At 40.3% G+C, this 23,207-nt stretch overlaps 1 protein-coding gene across 5 annotated transcripts in view; it reads left to right on the top strand.

Moving 5' to 3' along the window:
- Nucleotides 1-22,616, top strand: part of ZBTB37 (zinc finger and BTB domain containing 37) — a 54,389-nt gene extending 31,773 nt beyond the window's left edge. For 4 of the 5 annotated variants that reach the window (XM_030205838.1, XM_030205839.1, XM_030205837.1 and 1 more), the window contains one exon: nt 2,732-4,667. In XM_030205838.1, coding sequence (XP_030061698.1) covers nt 2,732-3,223 — 492 coding nt within the window. In that variant the 3' untranslated portion in view covers nt 3,224-4,667. Of the gene's footprint in view, nt 1-2,731; nt 4,668-22,528 lie in introns of those variants that run through there. The other variant, XM_030205836.1, reaches the window with a different exon arrangement.
- Nucleotides 22,617-23,207: the final 591 nt, after the last annotated feature.

Here is a 23,207-nt window from a genome sequence, read left to right as displayed (position 1 = left end):
TCTTTTTCGTTCTATAAATATATTATGTAAAACAAAACAAAAATTTCAGACTGAAAGGAAGAACATTTTTTGAGTTTGGGCATGGGTCTACAGTGCCTTCATAGTCCGGGGTTACTCCTGGTTGGGGGTCAACGCCAAGGAGATGGGCACTCCTCTGCAAGGGCATGCATCCACTCGGGGGCCCCTTTCATCCTCGTGCAGCCAGAGGGCTGCTGCCTCTAGTCCAGGGGACAGAGATGGGCCCTGGTGGCCACAGACTGCTCCTCTCTCAGAGCAAAGAAGCTGAAGGGGCTCAGGAGCATATGGGCTAAATAGTTGGTGGCAGTGCCTATCATAGGTGCCAGCCAGTGTTGGGTAAAATCATTTTGACAAAGATTTCAAATCAAAATCTCTAAATACAAAATAAATTTGAAATAATAATCAGTAACCCAGTTGTGATTTCAAATCAAAATCAGTCAACAAATTATTTTAAATCTAAAATCATCTTTGGAGTGGACTAGTGGTTAGAGCACCAGTCTTGACATCCAGAGGTGGTCTGTTCAAATCGCACTGCTGCTGCTTGTGATCTTGGGCAAGTCACTTAACCCTCCATTGCCTCAGGTACAAACTTAAGTTGTGAGCCCTCCAGGGACAGGGAAATACCCAGTGTACCTGAACGTAACTCACCTTGAGCTACTACTGACAAAGATTTGAGTAAAATTGTTCTAAACCTTGTTTTGTATCAATAGTAGCAGTTTCTCAAACGTGTGTTCTGTTAGTCTGCCCATCTACATAGGACAATTGTTCCACTGGAGCTAATGAAGGGAGTGTTGTATTGTTCTAATGAAGAATTTATTTTTCCAAGGATAAGCAGGATATCATTTCTCACATATGGGTGAGACCGGTGCTGTTGCTACCCAGCGTTCTACAGTTTTAAGAAGCCTTTGACAGCATCCCATCTTGTATGTGTGAGTGCCTTCCCTTCCCAACATGTGTGCAGGACCAGCACTTTGTTTTTCCATGCAGCAGAGAGGTCATGATTCTGTGAGCTCTCTTCAGCACGTCTTTGTCCTTGATTTTGTCCTTGCCCCTCATGTGCGGGCACCATTGATTTTTTGGGGGTTTTTTTCTTTTCCTTGTCCAGATTAATGTAGTTTGAAGTTTTCTTATTTTCGTGGCTCTGAGGTCCGTTTAGGCCTGAACACTGGCCGGGAGTTTTTTGTGAGGCATACTTGAGCCTTTTGATTTTTGCTTCAGTTATTTATTCCACAATGGCCCAAAAGACCCCCAGTGGCTTAAAAAAATGTGCCTTGTAAAAGGGTAATTTCTAGCACACACCCCTACGATTGGTATTTGGGGTGCCTAGACCCTGATCATTATGCCTCTGACTGTTCTCTACAGAATGGGGCACATAGGGTGAGACAGGCCCGACAGGAGAAACATTTTGTGTCCTCCGAGTCCAGTTCATCAACTTCAGCATCAGAAACATTGATATCCATGGTCTCTGGATCTACATTGGACACTGGGAGTGGACCAGCATCAAGGATGACACCACCTGCCTCAGCATCAGACGCTGGTGGTAGACTTCAAGACTGGTCTGCATCGGCGCTGACACCGAGGACATATCCTCGCTGGCTCTGAGGGACCGCAATGCCATGCATCGGGTGAAGGCCAAGAATCATCAACTTTGGTCCTGCTCCAGACATGGTGCCAGGAGTTCTGAGCTTATTGGCTTCATCTGCACCCAAGAAGCATTGGAATTAGAAGGAGCTCTCTCCCTCTGTGATTTTGCGGTGCTGCCTCACCAATCTCCCCATGACCTGGACCTCGCTTCCTGGGACAGAGAAATAGCAAGAGTACCTGAATGTAACTCACCTTGAGCTACTACTGAAAAAGGTGTGAGCAAAATCTAAATAAAAAAATAAAATTCAACACCAGCAACTTCTCAGGCTGCCTCCACACTGGCACCATCCCAGTCTTTTCCAGTGCCTGTCTGTAAGCCACATTGAGCCTGCAAATAGGTGGGAAAATGTGGGATACAAATGCAATAAATAATAAACCATGCTCCAAGAGGAGCTAAGGCACTTCCTTGCGGGGCATGGTGCAGAGGCGGTGAGGGCACTTGCACCAGCCATGGAACTGCTCCAGCCCATCCTAGAGGCTCATGCACTGCCTGTCAGGTGACCATCAATGCTGGTGCTTCACCGGATGTCTGTGTCAGCACCAACCAATGCAGTGACCCTTCAGAAGCCCAGGAGTGGTCTGTGTCAGGCTTAGCAAAATAGTCATCATAGGACATCCGAGTCTGTGTCTGCCTCAGTATACTGGAAGCAGGTTCAGGGCTCGATGATGGGCTTAAAGGTGCAGATTGTCCCTAACACTCCAAGCTAGTTCCCTCCCCTGATGTAGAAAGGGTCACTTTATGATAGAATGCTCCATAGATCAGGTACCCATCCATTTGAAAGGCTTTGCTTAACCATTGATAGTAGTAAAGGTAGTAAGCCAGATTTAGAAATAGTAAGCCATTTAGTAGGGATGGGGTCATTCGGGTCAAATTGTTGATGTTTTGTACTTATGTTCTCACTGTTACTTGCCTGTTCTTTGAATTTTGAAGTAATATCAGTTATCCTTGCTCTTAGATTATCAATAAAGATAGAAAACAAATTGCAGCATTATGGAATATGAGGAAAAACAAATTTTGTATGTTTGATGTTTCCTAATGTGTCTTTTGTGTGTTTTAATTTCTGTACAGGGGGAAGATTCTTCTATGATTGGAGTGAGCGGGTATGTTGAATATCTTCGTGACCAGGAAGTGTCAGAACGATGGTTCCGTTACAATCCACGCCTTACCTGCATCTACTGTGCTAAATCCTTTAATCAGAAAGGCAGCTTGGACCGGCATATGCGACTCCATATGGGTATAACGCCCTTTGTGTGCCGCATGTGTGGCAAAAAGTACACACGCAAGGATCAGCTGGAGTATCATATTCGCAAGCACACAGGCAACAAGCCGTTCCACTGCCATGTCTGTGGCAAGAGTTTCCCCTTCCAAGCCATCCTGAACCAGCACTTTCGTAAGAACCACCCAGGGTGTGTGCCACTGGAAAGTTCACACAGTATTTCTCCTGAAACGACCGTCACGTCACGAGGGCAGGCAGAGGAAGAGTCTCCCCCACAGGAGGAAGCTACAACCATAGTTGGGGAAACAGTTCAAGGCTCTGTATCCACAACTGGTCCAGACTGAAAGGGAACATTTCTGTGAGAATGGAGGTGAAGGAGGGAGTATTATTTCACTGTCTCTCTCTTGCTGTGAGCAATCAACACCAGAGTAGTGGGCTGGTGTTAAAATTTCCCCACTGGACTGGAGAAAAGTACAGAAGATTTTGCCAAAATCATGGATCAAATGAAAAGTGCTAAAAGCGATTCCCACTTTCCTCCTCCTTCAGTCCTCCTCCCCCCCATTTTTGAGGGGTGGGGGTGAAGGGGATAAATCGCCTTAGATGTCAGGGATTGGCACTTTTAAAAAAATTGTTAGGGGACATTTTTTAGGTGGGTACCATATATATTTAGTCCTAATCCAGGATGGGAAGCAATCTTGTCTTCTTGGGCTTCACATATTGTGCCACGTGGTTGATAAAGATTTTGCTACCCAGGCCCCTCCAGCTTGGATCACCTGTTTGCAGAGAGCACAAGCTCCTGATACAAAGTATGGTATCTCCTCCATATGCCCTTTTCTGGTCACCATACTTTCCAGAAAGTTACACCCTATAGAAATCTGTGGTGCCTATTTCAACCCTGATAAATATGTTGGTCCCTTATTTTAACACTTTGAGTTGAAAAGCAGCAGTACTAGGTAGTTTTTTTTTTTTTGTTGTTGTTGTTCTTATAACATGTTGAGTGTTTTTTTATTTTGTTTTGTTTTTCAAGAAAACTGCATGCTTCCTTTTTCTGTTTCAAAATGTGCACCTTTTGTACATTTTGTAAATTCTAGGTTATTGACCTCCAACATCCTTACCTCCCAAGTTATTTGGCACAGAGTTGCAAGCAATTAAAAACGACAGTGGGTGGGAGAGAGTGTAGTGTAAATGACATTACATTGTTTACAAGTATCATTGAGAGATAATTAGCACTTTATAGGGAGTACTACAGTATTGAAAATTGCATACTTTTTAATTCAAAAACCCAAGACTGTGTGCAGAAAGTAGGTTTGACTAACCAAACAAAATAAAACAAAGCAGATCAACAGGGGAGAAGAGATTTAAAAAAATGAGCAAATTTGAAATATTGAAAGAATTATCTAATACTGCTGCTTTAATACCCAGACTAATTCAGGCCCTTCTGCTTGTCTGTTTTGGGCTTACAGTGACATCTGCTGTACGATAAGACGGAAGCAAGCTTGGTTTTTGTAAGTCAGCATTATCTGTAGCAACGTTAGCTGAATTAATTGAGCCATAACTAAACTATCACGCGTCTACTAAATGTAATTTCAGACCACTTTTGGCTTTGTACCTCCATTCCCAGCATAGACTATAATTTTTTTCTTCTTTATCAAGCAAGACTATTGGTGTCCTTTTACTAAGGTGCACTAACAATTAGTGTATACTAAATGCCATGCAGCTCGTTGTAATGCCTGTGGGCCTTTTGGCACTTAATGCACACTAAATCCTTTAGCCAGGGCTTTTTTTGAGGGGGTATTTGGGGGTACTGAGTACCGGCACCTTTTCCATTATCTGCTAAAATTGACCCTGGATCCCAAGTTTTATTGAAAGAGCTCAGGCTCTACACACCAATTCTGCCTTGTCATAGATTCTGTGACTGGTTGCAGGGGGCCTGGCTATTGTGGGGTGGGTCCCACAGTGATCACCCCACCCCTGAAGGGTGACCCTCCATTTCAGTACCGGTACCTTTTTTTGCTAGAAAAAACGCACCCTTAGTTAAGGACCCCTGTATGTGCCAGAATTTAATAAAAAGACAAAAATATTAGGGGTGTGCATTTGTGGGTATACATTCAGTTCATGTGGGCATCTAAATGTTTAAAGTGTGCATAAATCATTTTTATGCATGTATATCTATGAATGGTTCTACAGTTGATTTGTGCACTTAGTTATAGTACATATACGGTGCACACGCAAAGATTGAATAGATGAAATGAACACACAAAATGGTTAGAAATTAGTATAAACCAAACTTTCTTTTGGCCATGCACACCCCTAATAAATATAGTAGTCACAAAAGGGGAAGCATAACTATAATAAGTATTGCAATCTTCTCAAGTACTGTAGTAGTGAGCCTGCAGGGATCACAAATGGGAAAATTGTCCCATTTCCAACCTTATGTAGACACCGTCAAAAAATATTCATCCATCCTGGACTGCTTTTAAAATATGATACTGAATCTGAGTCGAAGGTTGGTGTATATTAGGTAACTCAAATTGTTTGCTGTGGTGTAAAGGTATACACAATTCATTAGAAATGATATCAAATTAAAACAGTATTGCAGATTACCGTGTCCCCCCATCTCCCCACCACCGCCCCCCAAGTATTGATGACAAGAACATAAAGCAGACACAAAAAAGTAATGGCCCAGTAGGTTATTTTATAGAGATTAGAGACTGGTTCAGCTGGTGAGAAACATATGAAAGAGGCAGTTGACTTTTTCAGTAGACTTTTAAATCATGAATACAATTGGAAAGATGTTGAGCAGGTCCATAATTTACAAAATGAAACAAAAATCTGAAACACTCCACAATGCCACCATGTTAGAGAAGGCTAGGTTTTTGTTTGTTTTTAATTTGTCTCTTGACGTTATTATTTTTGTGATAAGGTTGACCGCTTGCCGCACTGAGGTTTTAAATCCAGAGGTACTCCTTCTTTCATTAAGTTAATAATCGGAAGTTTTTCAGGTCTTGCATATGATCACGTTTTACCCTTGTACTTAACGCTTTTATGAAAGCACCTATTTCCCGTCCTCTTTAACCTTCATGTTTAGCTGTGATTCCTGGCTGCGATCCAGATAAAAATCTGACTTGTTTAAATGTTTGTGTTTTCCATCACATATGGATAGGAAAACTTTTTCTTAAATGATATGTATTTGAATAGAGTCACACCACTGGGTCACATAGTGCAGGCTCATGTTGCTGTAGGAAGCTTTCACCGCTTTATGTATTTTAGAAAATATTTATATTCATCACCTATCAGCGCGCCTTAGTAAAAGGACCCCTAAATTACTGTCTAGTGATCCACTAACTAGCTCTTAGTTCTCTTCCCCTCCCTCCCCCCACCCATCTCTGTTAGGCTTCTGCTTCCTGGTGAGTCCGTATATATGCTTGGAGCATGCGAACAATTAAGTAACTTTAAATTTGTACAGAGAGATGTCATAGGAAAAGAACAGTAAATTTAAACACAAAAAACTTTCAGCTCTAGTCCATAACTTGGAGATCCAATACTAAATATGAAGGTTTATAAGAAAAATAAAGGAAAACTACAAGCCACAAGACAAGTTGCAGGGAGCAAATATAAATTTAAACTCTATTAGCTGACCCATTAGAGGGGCTGTTACCTAACAATCCCTTTACTGCCAGGAATGAAGTCAGATGAGTAGGTTTCAAAATAGATATTTATGTGACTGATGGTGCACAATGTACGTACAAGGAAACTTTAAATAAAAAGGCTCACATATTAAGACACCAGGGGCACTGTTACTAAACCGCACTGTAGGCGTGCAAACCTTTTAGCGCACGCTAAAAATTAGCATGCACTAATGCTAGAGGCACCCATAGGAATATAATGGGTGTCACTATCAGCACGTTCTAATTTTTAGCATACGCTACAAAAGTTTGCACAGCTTAGTAAACAGCACCTCAGGTCTCAGTAACAGAAATTGTTTACACCATTTCTGAGTATGCCATGAAACATCAGGGAAAATCAATATTTTCTTCCCAAAAAAATTCTTTTTTTTTTTTTAATCTAAAGCAGAGATTTTTAACCCAGTCCTCGGGGCACACCCAACCAGTTGGGGTTTTCAGGATATCCCCATTGAATTCAATGGAGACATCCTGAAAATATTGCCTGGATGGGGTGTGCCCTGAGGATTGGCTTGAAAATCTCTGGTCTAAAGCAATATTTAAGCATTGTATTCCAGGAAAGTAGCAATCGGTGTCCCAGTAGGATTACCGGAATTAAATAGTCCTTCTTTAAGTTCTAACGAGTCTACAGTAATTTCACCAGAGCTTAATACTTCAGAAAATGTAGTCTCAGGTAGATAGTATGCATGAACTATAGTTGGTATAATATCCAATTTTAAGCATAAAACTTCTACACAATACTTTTGTAGTATTTCCTTAGGAGAATTCTTTATAGAGTGAGGAAAGTTTAAAAATCTGAGATTACAACTTTAATTTTAAACTTTACCTTAGAAATATCTTTTATGCATGCAGATTAAGCAGCTTGCAATGAGATGTTAAGTGGCATTTTCGATATGACATCTAAATCTGATTAAATCCAGTAGCGAATGTGGCCATTTTCAAACCAGAAAAACATCCAACTTTTTATTTCGAAAATGGCCATTTGCTAGATACTTTTATACTTAGTGTGTTTATCTTGCAGGGCCATGGACCATTTTCAAAAAAAAAAAATCCAAGGGAATAATGCACAAAAACAAGCTTTGGGATGTATGGGAGGCCAGCATTCTTAGTAGACTGGCCATACAGATATCCTAGCAGAACAGTGGTGCACCCTAGGGGGAGGGGGCTGCAGTGGACTTCACATAAGGTCCCAGATCTACACATCACTGTTACCCTCTTTATTGTATGATGATCTCCCCAACCCCACCAAAAACCTACTGTACCCAACTGTCCATCACTATAATAGCCCTTATGTCTGCAGGTGTCACCTATATGTAGGTTCAGTAGGTATTTAGTGTAATTTGGAGGGTTTACAGGTTCTACCACAAGTGTACCGATTAGAGTAGGATATGGGCATGGGTCCCCTTCTCTGCAGTCCACTTCATTGACGACTAGGCTATTCCTGGGACCTGCTTGCTGCTATAGTAGGAATGGCCATCATATCTGAAGCTGTCATAGAGCCTGGTATGTACTGTCACTGTCACAATGTAGGGGGCTGGGAGGGGAGTTATGCTTTAATCCCTCCAGTGGTCATTTAGGGCACCTTTTGGTCAGTTATTCGTGATTGAAATAGGTCTAGCTAAAAAGTCTTAATTTTGGCCCTAAACACTCTCATTTTGTTCCTTTATTGCAGACAAATGTCTATCTTTTAGTCCTAAACACGCCTCCTTGAAATTTGGACAAACTGTGGAGCAAAATGTCTAAAAGCAGGGTGGACAATTTTTTGTTTTGAAAATGAGCCCCATTGTCTGTTTACTTGAGTCTGTTCATTTTTAGTTATCCTAGATTCCAAACTCTTATTCTGGGGAGCCATAACATTTATAATCAGAAGAATCATCTTGGCTAAGTCCAAAATAGAAAGCCAAATTGACTCCAAAGACATCTCCGTAGGCTTAACCAACAAAGTTTCAGGCAGTATTTGTGAGGCTTCACACAAAGCACTGAGGCCTACTTCTGTTTCATTCTTGGACAGACTAGAGGCTACACCTCTCCAGCTGAACCAGCTGATTGTTCTGAAACCGCTCCCCCTGGTGCACTTTCCTGCACTGGTGTCAAACCCTTGAACTGATCCTTTGTGATTCCTTCAACTGCGAGAACTGATCCATGCTGACCAGGGAGCTAGTTGCTGCCAGTTGAGTGGGGAGCTCCTATCTGGGCTCAAGCTGACCTCAGGTTCCAGAAAGTGTTCCAGACCTCCCCCCAATGGCAGACAACTCCAGTGGACTCCGCTTCAAATGGCTTTCTTGCTGCCTCAAAAAGAGTCAATAAGACCAACAACCAGTGGCTTCTGTCTTTGGCCGCCCATTTGTTTGCCCATCTTTGCAAAGGTAATCCAGAAAGTGCCTGCCTGCCATCTTGGATCTCCTGGCTGTTCCTCCCAGAATGAGCTTTTTTTTCAGCTTGGCCTGTCAGCCTACATCAAATCCGAGGTTTCATTTGTTGGCAGTTCCACATAGTGATATTCGAATTACCACTCTGATAAGAATTTTATTCTGAGCTCCGAACAGGATTTAGGCAATGCTCTATTCTTAAAGAATTCTGTTTGGAACAAGATGGTGATTGAATTTGATCATACCTCTCTTCCCCCCCCCCCCCCCCCCCAATCTTTTTTTTACAAAATGTAGCTAAGATTATTCCTTTGAATTTGAAAAGTAAAAGGGTTGTCAGGGCAGATATTTTATAATTCTTGCAGTTTGATATACCCAGAAGCTTTGTTAGCAGTGACATTTTATCCTGTCATAGTGAGGAGGGTGCAGTAGATATGACGCGTCCTAAAGACGGCCCTGAGGACACAAAACTTCTTTCTGGTGTAGAAAAGGTTCAGCATTAGGTATCATAGGTGCTGTTTTTCCCATCCTGAATCAAGAAGACTTAAATGTGCTATCTAGATCTGAAGAGGCATACGCTTACTTAGACATTGCAAGGTTTATTTCAGATTTGTAATAGCAGGCAACACTTTTGACAGTGATTCTCTATGTTTTCAGTCTTTAGCTTTAATTGTGGAACGACTGGTCTAGGAGTGCGTATTTTCATATCTGGATAATTACCTAAGGACACTATGCAGGCAAGAGCCAAGAGATGAATGTGAATTAATGTCCAGGTGCAGGAGTTACTAAGCTTATGATCAATTTTTATATGTATCGGCTCAACCTTTTACTCCATTTCGAGCTTCTGCTAGATATTTCTTTAAATCATGGTCTTTCTTTCAAAAGCAATCATTGCCTTCACAGAGAAATAAGTCATAGTTGGCAGATATCATCTCAAAATGTGAAAGTTTAACTTGAATGGAAAAAATTGACTAAGGTTTAGTGAAATCTTATGAGGTCCCTGAATCAGAGCAAGGTTTGACTTGAGGGAAAAATTAGGTGGTTCTGTTTTTGTTTTTGTTTTATTCTTCTGAATAGAAGTGTTTTGGTAAAATATAAAGGTTCTTTGCCAATGACTCTTTCCTATTTAGTGGGAAAAATAGCCCTTGAACAGATATATAGAGCAACCTTAACCTCCAGCCCCTGGTTACCGAGAAGGGAGAAAATAGCAGATCTGGCATGTCAGAAGTGTCCCTGTTTCTTTTGACTGGCTGCAAAAAAGCAGTTTTCCATTTCGTATAATAGGACCTTACACAAAAAACTTCTTGAATACCTCTTACACTAATCTGAACCTATTTATAGCCAGCTGTATTAGAGCTCATTTGATCTTAGGCTGATTTCTCTTTGGTCACTTGAGCATTTCTCATTTCAAGGATCCCACTATATTATGAGACATCTTTATTTTTTTTGCCAGGCTTTTAAAGCCTCTATTGGAGCCATCAAAATCTTGCATAGCTACAAATATTACAAAGTCAAGATGGTGCTTCTCTTGCATACAAAGCTCTCTGAATTCCTCCTTCCAAAATGGGGGGTTTTTTTCATCTGCATGCTCGCATTCCAAAATGCCTTTCTAGAGCTTAGACTGTAACAGCTTCCTTTTTATGTTCAGGCGATAAACTCCTTAAAGAGTAACCAGCTTTTATAGCTTTTTTAGACTGAATCAGCTTAAACTCAGTTTACAAAATATATATAGAAACATTTGGAGCGGCCAACCTCGTTATGCTAGTTCATATTTATGTTTTTCCTAGGGATAAAATGTTACCACAGCTACATTAGAAAACAAAATCTCACATTTAATAGCTTGACCCTACATTTCATTTCATGATCTCCATCTGAAACAGGTTTGACAGGCACTTCAAGTTTCAGTTGTTCCTTTTTTGTTTGAAATAGGGTCTGCCGTTCCATCCGTCTTTTTTTTTTTTTGCCACTTACAGACCTGGTCAGCCTATGAATAATTTTTGTGTAACTGAATCATTCCCTGTTGTACTTTGAAAGACCTGATCCTGAAGGCATATTTTAGAGTCCATGCTATTGAGCCATTGCAATTTCTGTCTACATTAATGAGATTTACACAGTTGAAATATAAATGCTTGCCCACACATTCACCAAACTGTCCTACGTTAATACAGTATTGCATCTATCTAGCTCTACTTTTCTGTTCTTGGCTTTTCCAGGAAAGCCAAACTAGTTTCTGTTTTATTTTGTTTTACTATAAAAGCAAATTGTAAACAGAAAACATTTTATATTCTTTAGTTATTTTAGCGATCCCTCTAGCTGACAGTGTGACTCTAATTAAATGCTTATATTTTGGAAAAAGATATACAAATAGAGAGTTAAAAAGGACATTTACTGGCAACCAGTGACCTGACAATAGTTTGTCTTGGGCCCCTTACCCACCAGTATTAATACAAAGTGCTCAGTATTGGAAATAATTAGTACTATTTTAAACCTTCTTCTGAGATTTTTCAATAGTAAAAGAAATTTTTTAGAAAACAAATATTCTATTTAGCCATTTTTCTCTATCGTTATCCTACCCTTCCCAGTGACTTTGTGAATGAATTCAGGTTACTTCACTTGGCAAGGGCTGGAGTGTACCTGTCATCCAAGTCTGAGCTTTTTGTTACCATTCATGTGCCAGCAGGTTTTTGTACCAGTAATGGCAGCTACCTTCCCTTCCACTTCACGTCTGCTATGTACCTCTGCTGACCCAAGTATGTGGTTAGCTACCAATCATACATCTGACTTACAGCTCAAGAAATGTTTTTCCTTAAAAATGTTCTCAGAGCTGACATAAGCATTTCATTTACATTCCAATGTCTTTACCAGTGAGATAAAGAACCTCTGAAGTAAAAAGGCTATAAGTATATAGTGTCAGCCAATTGGAATGCCAGGTTCCCACACCCCTGAGGTTTATATTTACCTGTAAGTCTTGCTCTTCAGATTTAGTATTTGAGTCACACAGCTTAGCAGTAATATGTTCAATATGTTGTAACTACCAGAATGCTGGAGTCTACAATGCACATTTTTGCATATGTGACCCATTGGTAAGACTCCATTAAAATACTTTCTGTGAAGACAAGCAGTTAATTGTAGTCATGTTTAAATTAGGGGAAATCAACCAACAGGCCCCACATGGAACACATTTCCAGTGACCTTCAAAGAAGACTGAAGCAGCTCTTATAGCTATGCAGTGAGCCTTTAGTTCATTCATTTTCCACAAAACAACTGAGGGGAGATATTATTGAGGTCTACAAAATCCTGAGTGGTGTAGAATGAGTACAAAGACAAGGGGACACTCAATGAAGTTACATGGAAATACTTTTAAAATAAATAGTAGGAAATAATTTTTTCACTCAATAAGTAATGCAGCTCTGGAACTCATTGCCAGAGGATGTGGTAACAGCGGTTAGTGTATCTGACTTTAGATAAGGTTTGGACAAGTTCCTGTAGGAAAAGTCTATACTCTGCTATTGAGGTAGATATGGGAGAAGCTACTGCTGTCCCTGGGATTGGTAGCATAGAATGTTGCTTCTATTTGGGTTTCTGCCAGATACTTGTGACCTGGATTGGCCACTGTTGGAAACAGAATACTGGGCTAGATGGATCATTGGTCTAACCCAGTATGGGTGTTCTTATGTTTCACTGCAGGTATCTTCATTTTGGCTTACTAGAGCTGGGAAATATTCTGGCCCACTTCTTGGTTGGAAAGTTTACCAGATCAGCCTGAGCCTACTTCCTTTATTACCCCATCTCCTATAAATTATTTTAGTTCCACCCCTCCCCTTTCTTCTTCTTTTCTCCCTCCTCCTTTATACTATGTTGTCTGTAAGCTGCCCAGGCATCCCCTTGATGGGCGGGGTAGTAAGTCAATAAATAAACTTGAACTTGATAACAAAAATATCAGTGGTTTACAATATATAAATAAAAAGATTTTAACATCTCATGTACTTATGAGATGTTAAAATCTTTTTATTTATATATTGTAAATATTTATTTATATATTGTACTTATAAGTAATGCCATACTGGAAAAAGACCAAAGGCCCATCAAGCCCAGCATCCTGTCCCTGACAGCGGCCAATCCAGGTCAAGGGCACCTGGCAGCTTCCCAAACGTACAAACATTCTATACATGTTATTCCCGAAATTGTGGATTTTTCCAAGTCCATTTAGTAGTGGTCTATGGACTTGTCCTTTAGGAAACCGTCCAAACCCTTTTTAAACTCTGCCAAGCTAACCGCCTTCACCACATTCTCCGGCAACGAATTCCAGAGTTTAATTACGCGTTGGGTGAAGAAACATTTTCTCTTATTTGTTTTAAATTTACTACACTGTATTTTCATCGCATGCCCCCTAGTCCTAGTATTTTTGGAAAGCATGAACAGACGCTTCACATCCACCTGTTCCACTCCACTCAATATTTTATATACCTCTATTGTGTCTCCCCTCAGCCGTCTCGTCTCCAAGCTGAAAAGCCCTAGCCTCCTTAGTCTTTCTTCATAGGGAAGTCGTCCCATCCCCACTATCATTTTAGTCGCCCTTCGCTGCACCTTTTCCAATTCCACTATATCTTTCTTGAGATGTGGCGACCAGTGATGTGATGGTGCTCTTTTCATTTTTGGATGTCTTCCAAAAATGCCCTCTCCATTTGAGTTTACGTTGTTGGTTTTTCTGATGGTGCAACCAGCAGCTTCAAGTTTTTGCCCACAGTACAGAGCAGAAGATGTATATCACCGACTATCATAAGTGAGCAAACATCATGATGATACCCATTGCAGCTATTGCTTGGAGATGTTGCCAAGACCCATTGATATCCACAAGCTAAGATTACTGTCTTATCTTAAAGAACTGAAGAAAAAGTCTGGATCTATCAATTTGATTCAGCACTGAAGCCTTAAGTGTAAGTTCAAAGGTCAAGACAGATCTTGTGCATTTGGCTCTGAAACTTCCAGCACAGAGCCAAGGAGGAACTATTCTGAGGGCTTATTGAAGGAGAAGGTTAATTGACCCAGATGGTATTTGGTGCAGGCTCCAACAACAGGAAGATTCTGGAGTGTGCTCCCCTCACAGTGGCTGCACATAGAAGAAAGTGTTACCATTCAGTGTCGTTCCTTCACCAGTTTCCAGAGGTCCAGATTCAAGTTTTTAGCTCCCCTAAGGATATCCCAGAGTCCTCTTGCTAAGACCCATCTGCTTTTCAATGTAGAAATCTGTGAGTGAGAATTCAGGAGGCAAATAGCAGTAGCAGTCACCAGGAATATGTAGCCTATTGGGCAGACACCATCAACTCATTCAACTCTGTAGCATCCAAAAATCCACGTGTTATAGCCTTTCCTGTTGCAGAAAGTAGCTTCTGAAAGGGAAGCCTCTGCAAGCCATCAGCAACATTTGGATCTGATGCCCTAAGAGCTAGTTTTCATTGCTGAAAGTCAGCTTGTGGATTGGTGTACCCTCAGAACTCATTTCCAGTATAAATTGAGTGATAAGCATTCATGACAGCCCATTATGGATCACATGAGATATGTTCTAAAGAAGAGTATTTAGCTGCTCCACAGGCAAAAAGAAAGTGTCCAGTGACCTTTCCTTTAATAAGTAAATGATCGGGTCTTTTCTAGTACCCCTTTTTAGCTTCCTCATACCCAATGCCTTAAATGATTGGGTGACAATACCTGTCCACCCTCTTTACCAAGATATATAGAAAAGAGCATGGAAAACTTCACACAGTGTACTCCCAGTGAATAAAAAGACAGTTAGCTGAAGGATCTATTTATTTATTTATTTCACATGCTTGATATACCACATGGGGCCTAACAAAGGGTTCAATGCAGTTTACAAAAACCAATTAAAAAAAAGATGAAAGAAGGAGAGATAAGGGAAAAAGGGCACACCATAAAGTGAGGAGGGGAAAGAGGGAAGACAAGAGAGAGGCAGATTTGACTGAACCCAACTGCCATATGATCTGTGTGGTCAAATTTCCCTGAAATGTTCCAATAAGCCTGGAACTCAAGCCTAAAAGTTCCTCCAGGACACAAGGAATATATCTGAAACCATTATGGGAGAAATCTTTCAAAATGTTATCTTACAATGCTGCATTACACTCTGGCAGACTTACAAGAGTCTAACACTCTCCATCTTGTAAAGAATGCAAGGATTCACTGACTGCCTCACTCAGGAAGATTAAGAAGAATTGCTTTGACTTTTGAGTCAAGCAAGGTTGGCAAACTAAACATGACCAAGGCTGAGCTTCTTATCTTTCCCCCTAAACCAACCTCTCCTCCTCCCCCATTCTCTATTTCTGTGGATAACACTCCCATCCTTCCTGTCTCATCAGCTCGTAACCTTGGGGTCATCTTCGACTCCTCCCGCTCCTTCTCTGCACATATTCAACAGACTGCTAAAACCTGCCATTTCTTTCTCTATAATATCAGCAAAATTCGCCCTTTCCTTTCTGAGCACACTACCAGAACCCTGATCCACACTCTTATCACCTCTCGCTTAGACTATTGCAACTTGCTTCTCACAGGTCTCCCACATAGCCATCTCTCTCTTCTTCAATCTGTTCAAAATTCTGCTGCACGACTACATAGTAACATACATAGTAGATGACGGCAGAAAAAGACCTGCACGGTCCATCCCGTCTGCCCAACAAGACAACTCATGTGTGCTACTTTTTGTGTATACCCTACTTTGATTTGTACCTATGCTCTTCAGGGCACAGACCGTATAAGTCTGCCCAGCACTATCCCCGCCTCCCAACCATCAGCCCCGCCTCCCAACCACCGGCTCTGGCACAGACCATATAAGTCTGCCCAGCACTATCCCCGCCTCCCACCACCGCCAGTGTCATTATGCTCATATTAGCCCTCTCCTCAAGACACTTCACTGGCTTCCTATCCGTTTCCACATACAGTTCAAACTCCTCTTATTGACCTATAGTGTATTCACTTTGCAGCTCCTCAGTACCTCTCCACTCTCATCTCTCCCTACATTCCTCCCCGGGAACTCCGTTCACTGGGTAAATCTCTCTTATCTGCACTCTTCTCCTCCACTGCTAACTCCAGACTCCATTCCTTTTATCTTGCTGCACCTTATGCCTGGAATAGACTTCCTGAGCCAGTACGTCAAGCTCCATCTCTGGCCGTCTTCAAATCTAAGCTAAAAGCCCACCTTTTTGATGCTGCTTTTAACTCCTAACTCTTGTTCACTTGTTCAGAACCCTTATTTTATCATCCTCACTTTAATATTCCATTATCTCTTGTTTGTCTGTCCTAATTAGATTGTAAGCTCTGTCGAGCAGGGACTGTCTCTTCATGTTCAAGTGTACAGCGCTGGGTACGTCTAGTAGTGCTATAGAAATGATAAGTAGTAGTAGTAATGGCTATAGATGAATGAAATTTTTGGTTGTTTATATCTGATCTTTTTGAAGACATTGGAAAAGTTTGCTGATGTGCCTTTTACTGGTACATAAAATAAGTATATAAGCATTACCTTACTGGGACAAATGAATGGTCCATCAAGCCCAATATTTTGTTTGCAGCAGTGGTCAATCAGGTCACAAGTGCCTGGCAGGATCTCCAAAGAGCAATAGATTCTGTGTTGCTTATCCCAAGAATAGGGAGCAAATGAAGTCCATCTCAATAATAGTTTATGGAATTTTCTTCCATGATCTTGTTCAAACCTTTTGTAAACCCTGCTACACTAACAGCTTTTACCACATTCTTTGGCAATGGATTCCAGAGCTTAATTATACATTGAGTGAAGAAATATTTTATCCAATTTGTTTTAATGTACTACTTAACTTCATTGTGTTCTCCCTAGTCCTTGTACTTTTTGAAGGAGTAAACAAGGAATTCATGTCTACCCTTTCCAGTCCATTCATTATTTTATAGACCTCTATCATGTCTCCCCTCATCCATCTCTTGTTTAAGTCAAGGATCCCTAAGCTCTAGCTTTTCATTTAAGGGATTCGTTCCATTCCCATTATCATTTTGGTCGCCCTTCTCTATACCTTTTCTAATTCTGCCATTTCTCTTTTGAGATGTTATGATCAGAACTGTACACACTATTCAGGAGCAATATCTAGAGACATGATATTCTTTACACACTAAGGAGAGGATTTTAACATATTATTGACATTGACACTTAGATCCTTTTCTTGGGTGATGACTCCTAATGTGGAACCTTGCATTATGTTGCTGTAGGTTATGTTGCTCTGTCCTGAGTTCATCACTTTACACTTGCTCATATCAAATTTCATCTGACATTTGGATGCCCAGTCTTGTAAGTTCTTCTTGTACTTTCTCACAGTCCTCTTGTGATTTAACATCTTGTGTCAGCAAATTTTACTTCACTCACTATTCCTCTCTTTGAAGATAACATCAAAACAAGATATTTATACAGTACTTTAGATCCTTTTAGGTACTTGTCTTGGACTAAGGCTTCACCTCCAGGAGATGTTGAAGTCAAGAATCTCTGAAACATATTTCCATCCAAGATGATGTGACTTGCCCTACCATACGGAAAATTGATTTGTAGACTTATTTTCTTAGAGCCACTAGTGGTCAAGTCCATTTAGATAAGCTCTTTAACCCAGCATGGATTCATTTGTGGATGAATCCAGTGAAGTGTGGTTGAATGTGGACGGGTACACTCTTGGTCAAATTTAAATCAGAGTGCCATGAAAACAGTCTCTGAGCTTCTCTGTCACTCAGATTCATTTCTGGAGTCCTCGAGTGACTTGATACACTGAGAATTAAAAGTCCATTGAATATCTCATATGGAGATGGGCTATGAGAATTTTATGAACTGTTGAGGTTGTAAGGCCCAGATCCTCAGGGTGGCCTAGTATGATGGGTGCCTCTGCCTTACTTCCTCTGCTGTAGATTCTAGGTCCAAGATTCTGACAGCAGAAAAAAAAATTGTTGGATCTAGAACTGTATGAAGGACAGCTATGAATTCCAGTTGTTCTGTCAAACTCAGTTTAGGAAAAGGTCTTCTATATCCTCTGATCCCTCTAGTGGCAAAAACTCTTAATAAAACTTAGAAGCAAGCAGGTGACTTTGAATTCCTTAGGTGCCTCTAGGTGAAGACAACTGTGATTTCCAGTTATTTGAGATTTATATATCCAGTAAGGAATCAAATTGAACATTTTTCTAAACCTTGTATCAAGAGCCACGGCAGTTTACCCGAATCTCCATTCCCTTGTTTTTAATGCTTGGATGTTGAGAACAAAGTATTATGTTTTGTGGTCTCTCTGAGCTGTTGTCTCAAGAATTTCTGAATTCTATGAAGAAATTTGCCGTGTGGTGTGAAGGCAAAACCTAGACTTTTCCTGCTCTATACAAAAACAGCTTGAATACTTTATCCACATTTCAGTCTGTATTCAAAACTAATTCAGAATATACCTCAGTGCAGCAGTTGGCACATACATAGAAGAAAGATTGATTTCTATCAACCTTCAGTTGTAAGATTCATTTGGATCTTGATTTAGTTAAATCCTTCCATCAAGTCACACACTACTATATTATAGGAACTGAATGTGATATTAACACAGCTGATGAAAGTCCTATTTGAACCTCTGAACCATAACTTAGGCACACAGTCTGATAACCTCAAGCCTTAATAACTTAAACTATAAATTTCACCATCACAGTTTCTGCGTAAGGTTGTAATAGATTTCCATTTTAATCAGTCAAATGCAGAAACAAAGAAAATGACAGCACATAGTCCATTCTTCCTACTGAGTCTGCTCGTCGATACTGACTGCGATTCCTTCCTTTCCCTTAGAGATTCTCTATGCTTATTCCATGCTCTCTTGAATTCAGCTACAGTCTTTATTTCCACTACCTCCACCTGGAGGCTGTTCTACACATCCACCACCCTTTCCTTCGATTACTCCTGAGTCTATCCTTTTTCACCTTCATCCTTTTATGGAGATTGGCCTTAGAGGGGCCAGAGAGTTGGATCAAAGGAGAGTGCTAGATGTGATGTACTCAGATTTCATCAAAGCCTTCAACACAGTTTTGCATAAATAAATTTAGTGAGTACCCTAATAAAGTCTGTATATCACACTAGTGTAGATAGATGGCCCATTCCCTTTATCTGGATTAACCCACAGAGCGACCTCCTTATCTGTAAGCCCTGTAATTCTGTTGCTTTGATATTTTTTACATTTAGGGCTAGATTTAGTATATGGCACCAAAAAAAAAAAAAATCAGCGTTGAATGGTATTCTAGAAAGGGCGATCTGAGATGAGGACTCTTTATAAGAATAGTGCATAGCACCGGAATCTACACCCATGTTAGGTGCTGATCCCCTGAATGCTATAACAGTGCACACATTTTTAAGGGAATGCCCTGACCTGCCACAACCCTCCAATCATTACACCCCCTTTTCAATCTGCGCAAAAACATGCTATTCTGTTACAGGGCATGTAAGTGTAGTTCCATGCGGATCTGCTGTTTTTGGGCAGTGTTGGCACCTTGCTTTCATTATAATGTTTTCCTGCACCAAACAAATCGATGTAGAAATAGTGCATAATACTAGGAGCCATATATAGAATTTAGGGGCTAGAGCCACACCACCTGCCTTTCATCCTGAGCTGCCCTTCCTGAACAAGTATAAGTATAGCCCAGACATGGTTCTGCATTAATCACATTTCAGTGACCACCAACATTTTTTTTTAAAGTCCACTTGCCAGTAAGCTCTTCACACTTTGATTTACAAGACAGCCATCACCCATTATGTAGAGTAGATAAAAGATCTCCACCCAGATTTCGTTCTCTTTTTTTCCAACTAGCCTAAGATTACTGTGTGAAAGATGACTTTGAGTTGTACTTTCACAGCATTTAGACTTACAAAGTTCTATAGGTTACTGTCTAACTTTGTAAATCTAAGTGCTTTAAAAATGATCCCCTTTATCTAATTAGATTATAGATTGTATATCATTTCTGCCCAAGCAGGTTTGACCTCACAATTGCATGTCCACATTAGTACTATGGCTGCTTCAGAGGCCCCACCTAAGGTCAACCTCTAAAGAAAGAATTTGCGTAGTTCTGACCTGGAGTTCATTCCACCCATTCATGCTACATTACTATTTGGCTATTCACTTTCAGCATGACAGCAAGTTTGGGCACTTTTTTATTCAGTGACTTATCTGGAGTTATAGCCCAACTTCAGCTTTTGTTGACTCATTTTTATGATTAAAAAAAATAGGGCTCTAATATCTATCCTCCCCCTTCTGAAAATAAAAACAGTTTTCTTTGTTGTCAGGTTGATGATAGTTTCCCTCTTTTTTGTGAAGGTGGACCGTTGCTAGAGATTCCTTTGTCTCTCTGAACTGCTTGTCTTCAGAGGAAGCAAAGTTGCTTACCTGTAAGAGATGTTCTCTGAAGACGGCAGTTTACCTGTCGCACAGGCCTTCCCGTCCCTCCTCTTTCCAAGTTGACTTTATTTGCTTCACTACAGACTTGAGGCACATTGCATCAGGCATGGGACTGGCTGCACATTCTTGGAATGTCCTTTCCTAGAAAGCTCTGGAAATGTGTTCTGTGACTGGTACCGTCAGATGATTTTATCCATATGCTTTCAGTGGTTGCATTCAGAGAACGTCTGTTACAGCTAAGCAACAATGTTATCTGAGGAATAATAATTAAACATGTATCTTGCTCTAGGTAATGGATTCCTAAGAGCCAGTACCCCTGTTTTTAATTAAAAAGATAATAAGGAATGTACAGAGCTTCGGTGTAGCCCACTAAGTAATGTTATAACAGGGTTTTAAGTGTATTTCACCTTTTAATACTGTAGCGGTACACTTATATATATAAACAATTGAGAAGGGCATATGTTTCAAGTAGGGCTAAAGCAATCTTCTAACTTTTCCATATACAGTGAAAGTCTATGCTTACACTAAAATGCTTTTGGAATGTAGCTACTCCGGGATGCAGGAAGTAGATGGCTCACATGTCTCCTGTACTATGAGTCTGTTAATCCCAGATGGGCAGAATTAATTCCATAATAGTTATAACATAGACGAAAAGTATATTATCCAATCAGGATTTTTTTTTATTTCTTTTATCTGAGTTATTGTATGAATGTAAGTATAAATAGTGAGTGAAGATAATATCAGTAAAACAGTGACCGGGAGACAGAAAACTGGGATTGCAGAATATAGTACTTGGAGCCAAAGGCTTTACTGTCCCGGTGGCAAGATTTTACAGCTATTATCCAAAATAATTAATCACTATTTATTTTTTATTTAAATGTGTATTTGCTTTCACCAAATCCAGATGCTGCTGCATCTGCCATTTCATCAGACCAGTGAAGGTTAACATATGGGCACGGATGTATTGTCCTTTTGCATCACCTTCTGAATTTGTATTTAGGCAATAGTGCAGTCTACTCTTGGTCATTTGACCAGCTTTTCAACCAATCATGACCTCGTAAAATTAAAAATACTGAATTTGTATACATTTTAAAGCATACACACACTATATGTTATAGATGTGGCATAACATTGCTGGTAAGAAGTATTTGAATTTTTTTCTTTGCATTTCATCGTTCCTTTTGATGGGCAGCCTTAAATGGCTGAATGATCGGTCACGTCTGAATGGAGAGGGAGAAAAATGCAAGGAAGCCTAATATTTTAGGTTGTCATCATTAACAGAACTTTAAGATGCAGTCCTGTTCTATATCACAGTTTGTTTTGTTCTTTGTAATAAACCAAAGAGAGAAAAGAGTTTGAGGATCCCTAGTGGATGAAGGCATGAGGCAGAGAACTTGGAGACAGAGAATTGGAAGTAGTGTAGATCAAAGGTCATCATCCATCAGCATCCATACCAGGATACTAAATGTCCACACTGTGTGCTGCTGTAGTGCTGCCCTGTAAACTTTTTAAAACCTGTGGTGTTAGAGTGCTAATCTTATGATTATGAGATGGGCACACCCAGCTGGTGAATTTTGAAAATGCTTGCAGCGCCACCATTTACAGCCATATGTTGTGCCGACATTTGGCATGCCAGGCAGCTACCTCATGAGAGAATCCATTCTGCAGCATCAGGATTCATTCAGGGAGTGGGGTAATCGGAAGTCTCCTCCATTCTGCCTCTTTCACCAGCAGCAAATGGACTCCTCCTGGAAGGGGAAGGGTGGAAAGGAGCCCCAACTTGATGCATTGCTAACTGCTGGTATGCACAAAGCAGGATTGTTGGATTTCATTATACTGCACAAAGAGCAGTGTTGGTGAAGCTGGGTGAGGACAAATAATGGACTGCACAGAGTGTGTATACTTTGAGTTTTGAAAGCACCAGCAGTGTTATGTCTTTTGATTTGATTTATATGGCATTTTATTGTGGTTTGTAGCATTTTAATATACTGTGAAAATACATACAGACTGTGAAGATATCATCTACTCTTTCACAGTAGGCATGTGAGACAAAAATAAACCCATTTACCTTGGGGTTTTACTCCAATGTGTTGTATAAATCCTTACATTCTTAGATACAGAAAATACAGAATGATTAATCCTTCTGAGCATGTGAAGTTATCATTATTCTTTTTTTACAGTCCATTCCAGTTTGCTACTTCTTGATCCTCACACACCCACCTCCAAGGGTCCCTGCAGCCCTTGGTACCAGTGCAAGGTGTAATTACAGATCTGGGCAGCAAGAAAGTTCCAGGTAAGGCAGCAGATCGTCATTAGGCACAGTTTCTCCTGATGATATCCGATCTTTTGACATCTATGTAAAAAGGCATATGTATCTCCTAGCTACAGAAGGTTGGATAAGAGATCTTTTTTCCTTTTCAAACATACAGCCACCATTCTTGAATCAACTAGAAGTATCCAAGCCACATTCAGCTGCCAGCCCTCAAAGGAGGAACATACTTCCTCAGCAGCCCAGTATTGCATCCACTGAAGGAGAATTCAGATATAGATTTTCTGCTTATCTACAATAATGGCCCCATATTAAATATTTAAAATATTTCACATATGCAATACCCAGTTAAATAGCGTAGGCCAAAATTTGCATTTAAACATAATTAAAAGTAACAGTGCTGTTTGGATCTATGAATTGATGACCTTGAATATGCCAAACAGATAAGAAGCTTCTATTAATGTATGGCTAGTAAAGTGGAGATGCTTATCTGAACCAGTACACCCAATACAAAGCTTTAGAGTTATCTCCAATTGACGTTAGACTAAAAATTGAGACTTTTTAATTTCTCTACAGTTACTAGGCCATTT

Source organism: Microcaecilia unicolor, chromosome 6 (assembly GCF_901765095.1).
Source record: "Microcaecilia unicolor chromosome 6, aMicUni1.1, whole genome shotgun sequence".
NCBI lineage: Eukaryota > Metazoa > Chordata > Amphibia > Gymnophiona > Siphonopidae > Microcaecilia > Microcaecilia unicolor.
This window is presented reverse-complemented; position numbering and strand designations above follow the sequence as displayed.